The sequence below is a fragment of the Haemaphysalis longicornis genome, unplaced genomic scaffold (assembly GCF_048455015.1).
Source record: "Haemaphysalis longicornis isolate Haplotype H1 unplaced genomic scaffold, Haemaphysalis longicornis Haplotype H1 scaffold_1, whole genome shotgun sequence".
NCBI lineage: Eukaryota > Metazoa > Arthropoda > Arachnida > Ixodida > Ixodidae > Haemaphysalis > Haemaphysalis longicornis.
In genome coordinates this window covers 382,599,944-382,618,127 of record NW_027526203.1, presented here as the reverse complement: position 1 = coordinate 382,618,127, position 18,184 = coordinate 382,599,944, and the positions used below count along the sequence as shown (strand labels likewise).

Sequence of the window (18,184 nt, the reverse complement as noted above, 5' to 3'; positions counted from 1 at the left end):
TCTCCATGCGCGAAACTGCGCTTATATTGTGTTAAAACGGTAAGTTGAAAATCGCGAAAAAGGAACGGTTATGGATAAGATGAAGGAGGAGTACAACAGTATAAATTTCAGAAATAACGTTTCGGTATACATTTAGATTGTTCGTAAATGCGTTTACTTAGTGCGCAAAAAAATCGTCGCTTCCGCGCTTCTCTCAACTTTCTTTAGGAAGGGATGGTATATATTTTTTACAATTACCTTTTTGTGGTTGATTATGTTCGTTTTTTAGGAGGATGCCTAATCGTAAAACAAAATTGTGTTTGACAGTTCCTCCTCGCCAGCTATGTGTTTCGGTGGCTCAACCCTGCAACGAGGACCGCGAATCAATGCGCCAGCAAGAATTAGGTTCTCATGCATGACGCCGCCTAAGGTCCGACCATGTCGCATACATTTCAAGCTGACAATGCTGTTTAAAATGCAGGAACGAAAAGAAGCTTGCCAGTAAAAAAAAAAAAAAAAAAAGAAGGTTAGTTGCATTAACCAAAATGCCAGACAACTGCAGTTATTCATCAAGAAGCTTGCGCGCACTAAGTAAGCCCCGATATTGACTGACTGACTGTCTGAGTTTGTCTGTGTGACTTTAAAGACTGTAAACCATTATCAGCAACCAACAGTGTGTTAAAATCACGAATACTGCGGGCATTAAAGCGAAAGAAGTAGTGTTATAGCTACTTTCAAATAGCAGCAGCAGGGATAAGATATCCGTAGTGAAGGACCGATAAAGCGTCCTTTGTTTTTTTCGTAGAATACGCCCGTAAAGTTATAGATTTTTATAGCAATACCACGTGCGCGCACCTCCTCATTGGTTAATTGTGCTGCGCAGAGGACCATAGAGACAAGAAAAGATCGGAGAAATGCGGAATTGCGGCTCTGAGTACTAAAGAACTAACACAGCGGGTGCGCTAGCTCCAGGTGACATATTGTTAGGACAAGTTTCAGCGTTAAACTTTTTGACAGTGGAGGGCGGGGGGAGCACATGTTCGGGCTTTTGCATAGAAAATGCACATATCTTATTTTTATAATAATGAATTTTTTTGGTGCTGTATAAAAGTGTCTCCTGGTGTTGTCTGGGGTTGGCACACCACTTTTCCTCACCCATTGGGGCAAAAGTCTAGCGGGGCCAAATGATTGCTGTCAATATGAGCACTACTTCCTCAAGTAATGTTGTAGACCGTGCGAGGCTTGTCAGGATAGATCAGGTTAGTGAGCCTAATACGGAAATTAGGCTTTCTCTTGTACTTTAAAGGTCATTCTTCAGTCTCTTCTGTTTCTCTTTAAACCTTTCAACACACGCCAGTAATTTCAGCATTTCAGTCTTTCTTTCCTTTAACAAAGATCCCTGCTTAGATACGTGCGTAAGAGAAGACAGCTGTAGCCACGGTTTGCCGTAATAAAGTTTTTCTTCAATTTGTTTGCAACACGGGGGGGGGGGGGGGGAGGCAATTTTAATCGAAGCCAAGAAATCCCAGGGGTACCTTCCACGGGGCAAAGCCCATAACATCAGCCTTTGCTCGATAAATAAAGATTTATTCTTGTTCTCTCTCATAAAATAAAAGCAGCTTTGGCCTTAAAATAATGTCAGACCCCGGAAATGTAACCAATGTAACCGCTCTTTCCGAAGTAGCCAGACCATTGTACGGTTTTTTTTTCATATCCATGCATGCACATAGTAACAATAGTAGCAAGAAAATCCATCTCTACTCAAAAGTAACCTTTTCAATATTGTGTTTCACTTTTTTCTACTTAAGTATAGCTTACTTTTCGAACCGATAACTTAGCGACAAGGCGCCCTTTCAGCGTAAGTTTTGTTCTTGTTTCAGCATTTTGTTTAAGCATAAGTGTCGGAAGGCAAAAGTCACACTTTAGTTAGTTGTGTGAATACGGTCTCCTGAAGCCTCCTCAAGTGGTTCCTCGAAAGGCCGATTCCACCTTGCACTCTCGTTTTATATGAGAAATTGTGGGTCCATGTTTCTCGGTAAAGGCTTGATAATTTGGAATGATTTAGACACAGGCTTTTTCTCCCTCGCTTCGAAGTGTACCGCCGAAGTCTCTTCTTTACAGATCCAAGTGGAGAGAACAGGGAGAAAGAGAAAGGGGGGGGGGGGGGGAGGGGGGAGGCGTCCCCGTTTCGTCGGTGCCTTGTGCGATCGCCCTGGTCGACCACCCTAAGACCGTAACTGCATTGAAGCTCCGGCATCTCAGTCTTAAATAGATTCTTCTCGGCCAGCTTAAGCGCCCAGAGATTTTCCAGTTATGACATGGTTGGGGCATTAGTGTCACAATGGCAGCAATTTTGCATTAAAGAAGAGCTGCAACAGTAACTTCGCATTACATAAATCACGTAATCACTGCAGTGTCCGAGGGGTCCCTTTATGACAGCAAGCACTCCCTAATTCTCTTGACCAAAGTAAATCCTCCCGCCATTTTACGTGCAAATTCTCGCGAGAAACTTCAGACTTAAGTCGTTTTCATTGTTGTCGTTGGGAGCGCCTTAAAGGTTACTCTAAGCATCAGCATAAAAAAGTACATTTAAGAAACATTTTCCCGCTGTGATGAGCAGCCTAATTACCTCCGACAATGAGGAATCAATAATATGCCATCATTGCATTTTTAGCTTTTTCATTTACGGGACAACAACTGCGGGCGATAAAAGCACTTTGAAATAAAACGCGCGGCAGCAAGAGGCGCTGCGGGACGAAATGTGGCGATTGAATCAGCCAGAGGAGGCTAGCAATATTAACTGCAGAAAAGATTCCTGCGTGCGACGTACTGGAAACAAGTCGGTTCGAACAGGAACGCGGAAGGATGAAAACCCGGCGTGCCGCGTGAGTACGTAATGGATACTTACTGACGAGATTGGAAGCTATAAAACTCGGATGGAAAAATTCGGGGGGAAATGATCGATTCGTCTGGCGTAATGTGCGTGCAATATTAGAAGTAACTTGAGAGCACCCAGTCCTTCAGTTGGAAATCGGAAGGGCGGGGTGATATATGGTGGTATATCGTCTGATGATATATCATCTGATGTATCACCATCTGATAAATCATAATCTGAAAGAGCGAAACATTTAGAGTAAATGTTGCGTTCTTTTAGCTTTCGCCTGTGAAGTTTATTCGGCATAAAAGAAACAAGTGGTTAGAGGCATTGAACGTAATACGTGCACGTTTCGCATTTTTTAGGCGGGAAGGGGGGGGGGGAGAGGGGGGGGGGGAGGGTTGGGCCCGTAGGTTTATACCAGTGCGGAATTCGCCCAGCTCACGCCAGGTACGCTGACGCTACAAAGGGCTGTCTATATTTTTGCCTGCTATTTTCTTTTCGAAGTAGCAGCAGTATTGTAGATAGCATCTCGAGCCTCTACATGTCTCCAATTTCGAACCTCTTTCTGCTGACGTCCCAGACGATAGCAAGGCATGAAAATGAGGTCGCACACATGTGGCATTTATTTCTTTTGATTTCTATTTTGCAATGCTGCATATTCTTTTGACTCCAGGAATGCGTGAGGACATACAATGCCAAACCCATTAAAGAGGCATTCACTACAGAGGTGTACAAAGAGAAAATGTATCATTCAGAAATAGCTTTCAATTTTGCGAGGGACATTTCAACATTGGGCTGTCAACAACACTCTTTAGTAACTGATTCCAGGCTGCCGTGGAGCTGGTAAAGATGGAAACATGAATATATTAATATTTATACGATGTCGTTCAAGCTGTTGCAACGAGAGTTCGCGCAAAACGTAGGTTTTGCGTAGGCGGACAAATCAATTGGTAGAAAATCATTACACATAAGGTGCGAGAGCTCCAACTTTGATTTGCCCGCCTAGACTGCAGCTACTTCAGGGCAAAGCAAACTAGTAACTTACGCAACACTATCAGTCATCCTGCACCTGTTACAAATGACACTTGCAGCCACCCTCTGCATTTTCTCGTTTGTTTATATTCCGTTTTGTGTACATGTCTCCCACAGTTGGAGCGTACTCTGAATTGGTCATTTCGAAAAGCACCGCAAAGGAAACAGGACACAGGAAGGAGAGACAGACAACGACAAAGCGCCCGCACTTATTGATGTTTAGAATCACTCCCACCACTTGCATCAATTAGTGACATTAGCTACATTGTCATTAAATCGAATTTGGTCGGATGGCGGTCTTACCAATGTGTACAGGACACATCTGCGAAGAAATTGACAATTATGTTCTGATTCGCAACGTTTGCAATATCATTAGAGTAAATACGAAATAGAATAGGTCCCAGAACGGAGCCGTGGGGCACGCCTGATGTGACTGGGATAAGTTCGGGAAAGCCGTTATCAACTTGAACATACTGAGCATGGTTGTCAATATAAGCCCTAATAAAGTTAGCAGTATGCTATTGATTCCATCCTTAAGTTTTGGAAGAGTATACTGCGGGGTATTTTACCAAAAGCCTTGGCGAAATCCAAAAAGATTGCGTCTACCTGGTCCCTAATATTGTTTTAGAAAAACTCGTGGTAAGTCGTTAATATCTGCGTCACAGAAAATAGTCGGCGCCAAAATCCACGCTGCGCATCTGACAACAGCTTATCATTTAAAAACTGGCTAATATGTTTGCAGATGAGATGTTCTAAAGGTTAACATTTTGAAAGGAGAGATATTGGACAGTCTCATTGGACGCAGTTGAATGTTAGTTTGACTTACACATTGGATTAACCAGATAAATTTTCCACTCACAAGGAAGTGCACACTGGTATAGTCAGGCTTTGAAAATCACTAGCAGGGGCTGGGATATCTATTCCACATAACAAGAAATGAACGGTGCGGGAATGTTATCGGGACCGCTTTTTTGAGAAACGTGTATACGTTCCAGCGCGCTCGCTTATCACATAGACAGACGAAAGTCTATAGAGCTTTTTAAATGCCTATGCTATTTGCAAAGTTTCTACGGGGCATTACTGCGCTAGTTGCGTTTAGAGGGACCGGATTTCACCTGAAATGGTAGTTTCTTGATTACGATATTTCAGCATAGGCATCCAAGGTACAATATTTACTCGATAGAGGCTGAAGAGGCCCGCCTAATACGCAGACTAATTTTAATGAATGAGAAATATCATTGACTTCTTAAAATGAAGCGTCGTGATTCTCTGCGGTGGGGCTTTAGGACACCGCTGTGCATAGGTCAATTTTAGCCCATGCGGTGCACCTCAAAGATCAGAGGTCAAATTTGCAAAAACATTTGTGTTACATCTTAGGAAATGCTACCATTCTAGAAACAAACTAATTTAAAGTAATGGAGGTTTCTTTCGGCATCCATTTCCAGGCCTAAGGGAACTACCCCACGGTTTTGCCTCGTTGCTATAGGCGTCTATAACACAAAAATTGTCCTTTCGAGTTTAGGTGAAAGGTTTGTTAGATATTGGCCTAGTGTTGTTGAAAAACAGGAAGCAGGCGCGGGTTAGAGGACACCGCTTTATTGACGAAGTTCGAGTAGCTAGCGTTATTCGATTGATGAAGATGATGTCTCGAGCCTCGCTGCTCCTGCGGTGGCTGCTCGTCTTCACTTCGGTGTCGTCGTCTTTCAACCAAGCAGATCACATTTTGTAGCAGCCTCCTGGCCGGCGCAATATTATGGATCTGGTTGGCTTCAGATGGCTAATATCTTGAACCTGGCAGTGCATTGGCGATTGATTGGTGTGTCCGTAGTCGAGAAGAACTGGAGACTTCCTTGGAGTCGTGCGCGCAGGGCGCAACGCGTGCAGGTATTTGTTTCGCCGCCCAAATTTCCATGGTCTCTCGAGAAGGTGCTCCCCGTGCTTCCAACGTTCATAAAGTGTCTCGGGCGATGAAGCCTCAGGCGCTGAAGACGAAAATAAAAATTAGCCGGTTTCTTTCGTATAAGCTTTTGCTTCGGTTTCGACGAGGACTTTTGAGACCCGTGAACTTTCTTCGGAAGATTCTTCCCTGTCGGTAGCTCGTGGTCAGTCCACCTCCAAGAAGGCCGCTTCCTGCTCAATCACTCGCCCTTCAGTTGATACACGCGAGCTTGGCCCTGCTTCTGATTCTATGATTACTGAGGTACGTTTTGCGTCTTCAGGCACTGTCCCCCCAAAAACCGTTTTCTGAGGCGCCTCAGATTCAACCGCCCATGTGAACACAGTCGTCAGTTTTTCTGTAGTTGGTCGTTTCCATTTGGGATCGCACAAGGAAGTGACGTGTAATCCGTTGCAACTCTGACATGGGAGTCTTCTTGCCTTCTTGCAATGCTTGGTGCGGTGGAATGGCCCGGCGCAGCGAAAGCAACAACCCTGTTTTCGATATTTCGCTTTCTTTTCATCTAATGTAAATTGAGCCCGGCAGTCTTCTGTGAGGTGATCGTTGGATTCACAGAGAAGACATCTATGACGGGATATTGCTACCGTTAGTGTCGAAGGAGAACCTTGCATGTTGTCCTTGACTGGGTTCCGGTGTGGTTTTGTTGTGGTAGACCTGTATGATTCAGTCATTGTTGAAGTAATCTCCCGTCTTCGCACTTCCACGTTTAAAAGTTCGAGTAACGTCTATACTTCATCAAGCCGTATTCCTCCCTGTCCTTGTGGCGCTATTAAGGTAACTGGTTAAACTTGAACACGAGCTCATACGGCAACTTCTGCAAAAGCGCAGTCTTCAACATGATTCCATAGGGCTCGATAGGTACTCCGAGGTTCTTAAGTGATCTAACGTGAGTGTTTACACGTTCATGGAGCGTCTAAAGGTCGTTCAAGTTGTCGCAGGAGGTTACTTTTGGGAGGTTTAGAGTTTGCTGATGTGGTCGTTTATTATCAGGGTTTTGTCTCCAAAACGTTGCTGCAACAGTTCCATGGCTATGGCGTAGCTGTCGTTAGTTGATGGTAATCCGCTGATGACGCCTTGTGCTTTCCCCTTCAGAAAACTACGCAAGTACTTGAAGTTGTCAACGCCTGTCAGCCATAGGTTCTTATGTATCGTCCACTCGAACTGGTCCCCAAATGCAGGCCAACGTATTAATTCTCCGTCAGAATGGTGGATCTCAAGTTTGGGCAATCCACCTTAAACTCGTTCGTGAGGTGAGGTTGCGGCCTGTACCACACCAGTCGTCGTTAAAGGGCATGCGGCTGGAAGATGCCTTACAGCGCAAAAGGCCATGCATCATCATCATCATCATCATCTTTATTTCAACATCAACAACTACAAGAGTTCTCGATGCTGGGGGCACAATCAAAAAGCCGTGGCTCGGCTTGACTGGGAGAGTGCCCCATATACATGGCAAAGCACACAACTAAGTAAAAAACACACAACTAAGTAAAAAGTAGCAAACGCACCAGTCACATAAATGCGTGTAAATTTTGCACAACTTACAAATTACACACAACTAAGTAAATTTCACACAGCAGTACAAATAGGCGTACTTTGTAGATACACAGATGTACATCGGCACATTCACTTTTAATTTATACAAAAAAATAAATAAACAGTCAGCAACACTCAATCTGCGCGTAGGTTTGCGCAAACAAAGAAAAAAGACAAAAAAAAGAAAAACGATTATGAACCTGGAATCATTTAAAAATGTTATTAAACTTTGTTACTGAACACCTGACGTGTTCAGTAATTGAGGAAGCTGGTAACGCAACATCTGGAAGCCGTAATTGGTGCGGCTGTGGGGGACATTCCAAATACCAGTATTACGCGTAGGGTAGTTTATCTTTTTTAAACTTAAATCGGCTATTGTGTTCAGGTACGTGTTTTTATTTTTCAGACATGTTCTGTACCGGCGGAGTAGTTGCAGCCTATAAAGGTCATAGAGCAGCCTATAGAGTTGCAGCCTATAGAGTTGTAGCCTATAGAGTTGCAGCCTATGCGATGGAATACCGGTAATCTTCCACAGTTCTCAGTTCATCGTCTAGTTCTTCATCGGGGACGAGGTGCTCTATCTCTTTGTCTATTTCGGTTAAGGCAGCCTCTTTCCGCTTAAGCATATTAAGCTGTTAAGCCGGCTCAGCGATCAGCAGTGCGGTCACTTCATCATGGCCTTCAACTCGCCGATTATCTTTGTAGTCGAGTCACGGAGCACGCCACGTTTCCGTTTCAGACGGTCCATGATGGGGCTCGGTAGGAAGAGATGCCGTTCTGGTGGGAGATGATGCGATGCGTCGTTCTGGGCCGGTGCATCCTCTTCAATGGGCTTGCTTCAGCGGTTGGGGGTCTTCAACGGTGTAATCCTTCTATCCTGGTCAGGGCACCGCTTTATTGACGACTGTCGAGCAGCTAGCGTTATTCGATTGATGAAGATGATGTCTCGAGCCTCGCTGCTCGTGCGGTGGCTGCACGTCTTTAATTCGGTGTAGTCGTCTTACAACCAACCAGATCACGTTTTGTAACAAGTGTCCACTTAGTGTCATCAAATATGTGATTACTGAGCACGAGGGCGCGGGTTCGATTCCCTGCTGTGGCGGCCGCTTTTCTGATAGAGGCGAAAAGCAAAAAACGCCCGTGTGTACGAGATTTTGGCGCACGTTAAAGATCCCCAGGCGGTCAAAATTAATCCGGAGCCCTCCACTACGGCGCGCCTCATCCCCTGCGTTGCGTCGGCGCGCTAAACCTTATCAATCAAATATAAATCAATCAACCCTATGAATCAATCAAATATGTGATGAGTCACATTTAAGTACGCGTCTCTCATTTCATTTATCGTTGCCTGCGCATGATTCTATGATTATCGCCTGTCACTAGCGCCTTTGGAATTAGCGACAACATGCTTCCAGAGCGCACGTTGTGTATTAAAGCCTCGGCTTGCGGAGTTTTAAATAATGTGACGCCAACACTGCAAGTCAGGCGCATTTATTCATGCAGATAAAGGAAAAACACCTTTTCTTACACGAAGACGAGAATGAAAGCCTATCGATAGCTGTCGCTCACAAATATGCCCCAACCTTTCAGAGGGTTCCGCTCAACTGCGATTTTTTTAAAACTCCAACGAGCGCGTTAGACTGAGAAGAAAAAAAAGAAAAGCGATTCATTCGCTATCATAAGATCTTAGTTTGAGATTGAGGTGTTGTTTTAATTGTGGGTCAGCCGTAGATGCGTTTGATTATTTGCTGCCTATTTTCATCTTGCCCTTCCTCTTTTCTCCATTGTGCACGGATCCCCCAAAAACATTTCATTATATAAAATAATGTAGCTTGAAGCGTTTTTTTACAGATTAGCTAGAACTGGTGGGCGTAATTATCTGTATCACATCCCTTCGTAAGGTTTGCATATTTGGTCGTTTCACGGGACGCGTCCACTGTGTATGGGTGAAATAAACACGCAAAAAAATATTCAGTTTTCCATATACTAGATAGTAAATTAATTGTGATAATCGCCCACCACTCCGTATAAAACTGTTTACTGCACTGATTTCGGAGCTTGAGTGAGCAGAATTCATTTCACCCCCATTTAACTTGTTGCGGCATCGTGACGGCGTGACGATAGGTCCATAAGAAAAAAATACAAAAACAAACGGTTATGCCCGTCTATCAGCCGCTTATTCATAAGCGATATCGGAGTTCTCACCAAACGTGCGGTAGCTCGCGTTGGTTACAGGAAGGCTTAACTAAGAGCACATAAATGCTCACCAACACCCAGGCCGCCCCTGTAAAGAACGAAGCGCAGCTGTGATTTTCTTTCTGCGGACCGCGAACGTGGTGGCGTGCGGGGCTGAATCAACTTGCGCCCATGGCTGCTCTGCGCAGAGTCCGTTGGCTGCCGGGAGGGCGGCTCGCGGCAACGGAAAAGGAAGAAGCCCCGAGTGCTCTTCTCGCAGTCGCAAGTGTTCGAGCTGGAAAGGCGCTTCAAACAGCAGAAGTACCTCTCGGCCCCGGAGAGGGATCACTTGGCGAGCGTCCTCAAGCTCACTTCGACTCAGGTAAAACTACCTAGCAGCATGCAAGATCTCTCTCTCCCGAAAATCTGGACAGAGTGTGAACTAGGAATATATATATATATATATATATATATATATGTGTGTGTGTGTGTGTGTGTGTGTGTGTGTGTGTGTGTGTGTGTGTGTGTGTGTGTGTGTGTGTGTGTGTGTGTGTGTGTGCTTATTACCTCTGTGCCAAGCATTAATGTAGGAATGCGGCCAAAGTAATAACTGTATAAAAGTCTTCAAACTAAATGGAAAAAGCATTGACAAGTTACAACACACTTAATCCAGAACCCTGCGCTATACATGCGTCTCGAACTAATTGGACTGGTCGGAGCACCGAATACATACTCTCTTAGATAGTATGTTTGCAAGCAAGCATAGGTAGTTTCCAGCTGGACGCAAGGTAACCGATAAACAGTGCTGTTTGCGTGACATTCCCGTGATATTCAACATTACTGTGTTTGTCCTAGTTTACGTTCTCACTCTTATTGCTATTGTAGTCATTATTACTGGCGTAAAGTTTTAGGTGGGATGTCCTCCTTTTTTCCCTGTGCTAGTTTATGGGTTTAGGCTGATTTACCCACGGAACGGGCAGCCTGTCTATAGAACAGTTATATAGGGTGATCAAGGTTAACTCGACAGGTTCTTTTAAAATTTAGGCGCTTAGATTTACGTGAAGACCACCTCTACATTGAGATTATGCGCCCAGGGGGACAGAGAATGAGCTGGTAAATATTGACGTCGGTGACTTAATTAAAATCTCTCTAAAAACAGCGCAGAGACGAGGACGGAAGAAGTGACAAACTAGAGCGCTCTAGTTTGTCACTTCTTCCGTCCTCGTCTCTGCGCTGTTTTTAGGGTGAATAATGTGTACCCAACTAGCCCAACGTCAAGCCTTAGAAATTAAAATCTAATAATTAACTTATTAGTGGCTGCAGTAAGCAGGCATGTTTGTATTGAAGAGTTGGACGCAATCGTGTTCCCACGCAGTTTCAATTGGCAGAATTCTTCTAGCGCACCCGTACTCGGAGATATCGGACTGCGAAGTTTAATTGGCGTTCGCATTTGCGCTGCTGAGCACGGGGTCGCGGGTTCGCCTCCATCAGAAAAGCGGCCGCGGCGGCCGCTTTTCTGATGGAGGCGAAAAGCAAAAACGCCCGTGTGTACGAGATTTCGGCGCACGATAAAGATCCCAAGGTGGTCAAAATTAATCCGGAGCCCTCCACTACGGCGCGCCTCATCGCCTGCGTTGCGTCGGCGCGTTAAACCCTACGATCAATCAATTGCCGTTCGCATGATTACGCATGCAAGACAGTTAAGACCGCAGCAAAGCTCCTCCCTTTTGTGACGTGCCTGCTGTGTGCAGTGTTTTGTTTGACGATAGGGTGGAGGCATAGGAAAAAGTGATAACTGGCACCCTTTCAGTCTTGGCTGGCGTTATCGCAATCTGCAGTACTCGGAACCGCTATCGCAACACAGAACAAAAGGGAGGAGCTTTGCGCCGGTCTTCAGTGTCTACCATGCGCAATCATTTGAACGGCCATTAAACTTCGCAGTTCGATATCTCGGAGTACGGGTGCGCTAGAAGAATTCTGCCAAATGAAACTGCGTCGAAACACGATTGCGTCTAACTTTTCAATACAAACACGTTTGATTACTGCAGCCCCTAAAAAGTTAATTATTCAATTTTAGTTCATTAGCCACCGACATCAGTAATCACCACCTAATTCTGTCCCCCTGGGCGTGACACCTCACTGTAGAGGTGGTGTTCACGTAAATCTAAAAGCCTAATTAAAAAAAAAAAACCTGTCGACTTAATTTTGATCACCCTGTATATTACTCAGTAGCCCATAGTACGTGCTTTACTTATGATAAGTTTGACTGAAACCCTGAGGTCAAATTAATATTACTTATGAATCCTATTTATGTGCGGACTTTAATAATTGCTATAGGCGTGATTAAATGTTTCTCTTAGTATTTCCCACTATCGCCTTCTTTACATCCCCCTCCCCTCCCCCTCGGGCCTGACAAGGTGTCGGCACACCACGCCAGACAGTTTCGGGCCCTCTTCCCTCCCTCTTCCCTCCCTCTTCCCCCCCCCCCCCTCAAAACCTATTAGCTTAGCTTAGCTATAGGCGTGCATAACTCTTGTATGTCGTTTTCTAACGTCAGATTACGCACGTTGAAAAGTCATTTCCTACATGTATTTCGTAATAAGTGGTGCGCCCGTCGCTGCAGACAGGAGAGGGAGAGAGACTGCCAAGGTACTTTAAGCGTTTTTTGTTCCTCTCATCCTTCAACTCGCTTAATTACCCGTATTAACTTGCATGACTTGTTACCCGTATTAACTTGCATAATTTGTAATTTCTAGTCCTCAAATATTGTTACCAGACCACGACGAAATAACAACGATGTAAAGGATGAAATGGCGGTGTAAAGGAAGAAAGCCAATCTAAACGAAGAAAGGAAGGAAGGACAACGACGTTGTGAAAGCTAGTTCGCTGGTTGTCTACGGCATGCGCAAACATTCTTTTGAGGCAGAACACATACTTTTTTTTTATATTGAGGGAACTCTATTCGTCCATAATCTCGACGCTGTGCTCATTCATGTGAAATCTCCGGTGTCACCGTTCTTTTTCTTGGAAATTGTGACGCAAATTTGGAGTCAATACTTTACTCGTGCATTCTCTCGACATCGTTGTGGGCTTTACGGTTTATTGCTGTTATCAAGGCTAATAAAGAGTTTTAGCTGACCGTTTCTGACGGTCCACTCCGCTGCCGGCGGCCCGCTCAGCGCGACCGGAGCGTCAGCAGCAGAAGCACTTTTAGCTAAGCGATAATTTGATCTCCCTCGGCACCGAATCGTTCGCGTCACTGCTCGTGCACTGTGTGCGTGTAAACGAAAACTTCATCCAGAGGAAATATAAGAACTGGCATTGTAGGCACTCAAATTAGGCGAAGTGCCGAGTTTATTGCCTTATTTCCCCCTTTCTATATAATTTAGTCGCTGACACGATATAATGGTCCTAAATGTTTATTAAAGAACCCGTTTAACTTTCGAATAGCCAAGGCAAGGCTGTCTCTCTCGTGGTGCATAAAAGTAGGCCCGCGCTTCGGTCGACTTGCGTTCGGCCGCATTTGCGTTCGGCCGCACTTGCGTTCTAACCGTCGTTGAGATGTGGGGCACCTTTGCCTATTCGGAAGTGCTTTCGCGGTTTCATCGCTCGTGTTTCAACTGAAGAAACGGATTCCGCGTAGCGCGCTCGCTTCACACGGGGCAGCCATCTTAAAATTCTGCGCGTTAGCGTGAGCTACGGCGACGGTCCGCTAAAGGCCCCGGCTAGCGGAGCGGGGCCCCGCTCCGGTATCGCCGCTAGCGCGCCACTCATGCACGATGGCACCCTTGCTTGCTATCGGAGCGGAGCGGACCGCCAGAAACGGTCAGCTAAAACTCTCTAATGTTCATCACAAATGGCTCACGACACAATCATTGACATCAGGACGGCTACAGCGTGCAACTTCTAAGCCGATTTTGAGAGATTCCTGAACAGCCTGGGTGAAAATGTTAAGGAGGGCGTACCGCCGTTCCTTGCGTGGGTTTCGTTTTTTCCTTTAATTATTGTTTTGTTTCGAGGTCAGATCGGCCACAAGGCGTACGAGACGTATTGCGATGGAGGTAACTAAAGAATTCATCGCACCAAAGACACCATTCATCGGTGATTGATTGACGCTGGTGTTGCGGTGTCTGGGGCGCAGGTGAAGATCTGGTTCCAGAACCGCCGCTACAAGTGCAAGCGGCAGAAGCAGGACAAGTCTCTGGAGATGGTGGCTGCAGCCAGCGCACGCCGCGTGGCCGTGCCCGTGCTTGTACGTGACGGGAAGCCGGCCGTTCCGTTCGCGCAACCACCCCCGCCGCCGCCACCGCCGCCGCCCCCCGCGTACTCTATGCATCCGTACTTTACCAACGGCGCACCCCTGGGAGCACCGCCACCGCCTCAGCAGCCGCCGCAGGAGGCCGGCGCGCTTCTCTACCAGTCCATGGTGGGCCACAAGCCAGCTGGCGCCGCCATCAAGTCGTGGTGAACGCAGCCTGGCCCCACGAGATGGCCGCGGCGTGGGATGTGCTCGCCTGTGCGCGCGTGTGTGTGGTGTTTGTATACACGTGTGCCGAGCTCAGCGGTCTCTTGCTGTACGCACAAACTTCGCGCAAACGCCGTCCAGACCTTCACGTAGAAATCTGTTGCGACGGATTGGCATACGCCTGGGCCGAAACCGGAAGTTTGCAACGGCGCGAGAGAAATTGTGGCCGCTTGCTGCTCTTTGATGCCAAAAGGAAGAAAAGCTTGTGTGCGCAATATAGCTGGTGCATCAGTTAGAAGCCTCGAACACAGCTTCAAACTAAGCCTGATCCGATACTAACATACAGCGACAAATACACTTACCTCCACCGCGACATACAATTTGAACTTACTCGGGATTGAAAAGAGGACAGCTGACCGACAATAAATGCAAATTGTGCGCTTCGATGACGGGCGTGGGCTCAACAACCGAGCCACAGTTGTAAGGACAAGGAAGCCCGAAACGAGACGGTGCGGGTCGCGCCATCTCTGCCCCACCTGTTTCAGTAGCACCGCATAGTGGTGGCAAGGTGACCAAGGTATTCTAATGGTACGCGCAAAGCTGGTTTGATCTCGGGATTGGGGGCGCGTTTCTGATACAGCGAAATGCTAACGGGGTCGTGAACGCGTGATTTCGGTGTGCACGTCAACGAAACTCCGATGTACTTAACTATAATGCGTATTCCTCCACTACGCGTATACCTCACCAGCAGGGTGTCCATTAAAGACTTGTAAAATCGTGGATAGTTAAGGGGCGCAATCGGCGCTAACGTTTGAAACGCGAGGAATAACCATGCCGGACTCCGTGGTCAGCGCTGGCTTTCATATATTGAGGCATCTCGCATAGAGTGAAGTGAACACGTAGTGCGCCATTCAGATTGCCTTATCCATCTGAACATGGGGCAGTAGCTCAGAACTTTCAAAGGCAGCGTTGGCAGAAAGGATAGTTGCAGAATCAAGACATTGCCAAACACACTATGCAATTCAAAATCTGGGATTATCTGCAAAATGACAGTTTTGAAACTTCTCCGCGTAAAAATTATCTACGAAGAGAGCTGCGCAAGACAAGCCCACCCGGTGGATTCACAGATCTGTTTTTTTTTTTTTTTTTGGAAGTCGGGACCATAAGTTTAATAAAACGAAAGCACATCCCAAAGAAAGCCCGGGGTAATACGCGCCTTATTTGCCTGTGCAAGCTGTGAAGCACGTCTCCGCCTTTTAAAGACGACCGCTTTCAGCATAGTTGGCTGTTGCATTTAGCATGCTCGCAAAAATCAGTTAAACTGTCTGCAAAAAGAAAGAAGAAAAAGGAGGAAACTTCCCAGTGTATTTCCTAAGATGTGCTCCGGGTAAGCTGCAAAATCTGGATGATTTGGATATTTTTTTTGTTCGTTTTTTTACAGATGGCTTTATAACCTCCTTTTAGATAAATCATGGAAGATAGGGTATGACCAGCCAGGTTAGGACCCCCAGACCTAATAATGTAATATAAATGATGAACACGGGATTGCTAGGATTAAAAAAAAAAAACGGTCTAAGAGAGAAATCCCATACTATTTTTTTTTCCTTTTAGTCTCTGCATCCGATCTCATTCCTTTCGAATTCCCAATAATAACGCGCTGCTGGCACCCGTTTTCCATCGATTAGCTGCTTCTCAAAAGCCTGACGAAGGTGCGCATCAGACAAACTCAGCACTGCCCCTGGTCTCAGAATGCATCCGGCTCTGGGGCGGTATTCTCGAGTTTTGTCCCTTTTGCGTCCTTTTCAAAAGTGTCCCTTTTGGCGAGCCCTGATTGGCTAAAAGCAAACAACCGGAAGTGACGTAACGCAAGCGCGGCAAACCTACTGCCAACGCCCACTGCTTAACCGGAAGTACGTCACGATGAAAGGGACTCAAAAGGGACGTTTTCAAAAGGGACAGTTACGAGAATACCGCCCCTGGTTTAGCCATGTAACTTCTGTCTCCTCTTTGCTTGCCGCGTCATGTTGCTCGTAGTCTATTATCTTGACTGTTGAACTGCTTGTCGCTCTGCTTGCTTCTCGCCCCTCTTCGCAGTAATTCCAAGAGCTGCATCCCTCGGTGTATCCCTTATTTAAAGTTAATCCGTCCATTAGGAACGTTGAATTTTTGTGCTATCGCTGATTTTAATCAGGATGATTTTAACTCGCTCTCTCTCTCTCTCTCTCTCTCTCTCTCTCTCTCTCTCTCTCTCTTTCTCCTTTTGCTGAGCCGTGCTTACCCTGCATGTGTGGTTTTCGTATTTACGATGTCGTAGACCCGCGCATCTTGCTCCGCCTCGGATCATTATTCTGCGGGACGTATACCTTTTTTTTTTAATGTGCGCAAAAAAGAAGAAAAAATTTAAAGGCAGCGCCATTTTTAAAGCCTAAGGCGGAGCGCAATGATTCCCATATTGGATTTCGGGTACAACGCTGTAGGAACACGGCGACGAGCTCACGCTGAACGAACATTTCTCCTGCAGTTACGGGGTACTTTGAACGAAGTTCACCCTATTGCTACAGCCGAGTTGCGGGCTCCATTATTAGCCTGTTTTTAATTATTTTTAAACCCGTGGAATGCTCGCGCTCATAAGTAGAGTGAACTACCGAGGTTTCGCTGAACAAAACAAAGCTTCGCGTGTCGCCAAATATTGGGGAAGACCAGCTCATTTATATTATTTTCCTCCGCACTTACGCTACCATCCATCAGGGGTTGGAAGTGGCAACAATGTCGATTCAGATATGTGTAGGAAAATAATGGCACATTAGAGACGATACACGGAGCCCTCGCCTTTGCTTATCCTCTTCCAAGTTGTAAAGCTAATTGCGGGAATTGCACGTAATATGAAGCAGATGGCATTGAACTTGAAATCAAATGTATTGAATAACAAATTTGCATTGCTTCCACTTAGCAAGCCTGAGATATAAAAATTGGATTGCTGAAGTGAGATCCCATCCTACTAACTCAGACTGGCTCCCGCGGGCATTGATAACCCCTTTACCCCGAACCCGACTATGCTAACAATGATCGAATTTTTTGACACACGTCGCTGTTCACGCAGCATAAATTGGTTCGTTTTGTTGGACGAATTTATACGTGCAATTGTGTATAGCGCACTCCTCCTAGGAACAAGCTATTCACGTGCTTGGAACGCTTACAATAAAACCAGTGATGGACCCAAGTGCCGTATGCAGCTGTGCGGGATAACGGCTAGGCTACGGGACCCAGATATTTGGACATAAACATAATACAAATTGAATAACCGAAAACAACGGCGAATTCAACGCTTTTGTAGAGAGGAAACATGCATCACCGTAAGGTCTAAATTCCCTTTCTTGCTATTTTTTTCGGGGGCAGGTTTTCATTCTCACATAGATGTTCCGCATTACTACATTTGGTTTTTTTTTTTTTTTTTCAAATAACGGACCGTGCGCCCCCGAAGGTTCAACTGTATCATAAACATCTTGGGCGTCGTCGACAATACCATACGTGAACCAGCCTTTTCGGTAGATCTCTTGCCACGTCTGATCGACCTCACGATTTAGACCTTTCGTACACCCTAAACTTCCCGAACATAGGTCCGAAGCTTCGGCAATACTCTGCGCGCTATTGAAACCTCAATCCCATACGGCAGCTTGGTGCTGAACCTAGGATGAAGATCCCAGTGCTTGCCTTTTTGTACGGGAAATCCCAACTTCTTCCTTTTTCATTGGTCTCCCGAACGATAACTACATATCAAAATATGGTTTATATCAATGACTAAAATGATTCAGATAAAAAATTTTGTTTTGAAGCGAAAAGAAACATGTAATGTTGGAGAGCCCATGTTAGAGGAGCATTATTTTCTCGGCAAATATTTTGTACCGGCGATGCAACACTTTCTTTACTAATCGTAAGTCATCGTAAGCTAGTTCCATTGAAAGGACGTTTAGGCACCTCAGGGTACCGGGGTGTGAGACACTTCACTTCTTTTGTCTTTTTCGGCAACCTGCTGTGAACACAAGAATTAGGCCCAGCAACAAGGGCCTCGCATAACTTTTTTCGTTTGTACAAAGAAAGAAATGTTCTCAAGAACGTGCAAAAATACACTTATCGAAACACCAGGTTGAGCAGTTTGTGTACTGAGCCC

At 45.7% G+C, this 18,184-nt stretch overlaps 1 protein-coding gene across 1 annotated transcript in view; it reads left to right on the top strand.

Annotated features, from left to right (window-relative positions):
* The window catches only part of LOC144155210 (homeobox protein Nkx-2.5-like), a 39,525-nt gene extending 22,056 nt beyond the window's left edge, over positions 1–17,469 (top strand). Inside the window, exons 2-3 of the mRNA XM_077686518.1 lie at positions 9,761–9,933; positions 13,693–17,469. Coding sequence (XP_077542644.1) covers positions 9,761–9,933; positions 13,693–14,019 — 500 coding nt within the window. The 3' untranslated portion in view covers positions 14,020–17,469. The remainder of the gene's footprint in view (positions 1–9,760; positions 9,934–13,692) is intronic.
* The last annotated feature ends 715 nt before the right edge of the window (positions 17,470–18,184 follow it).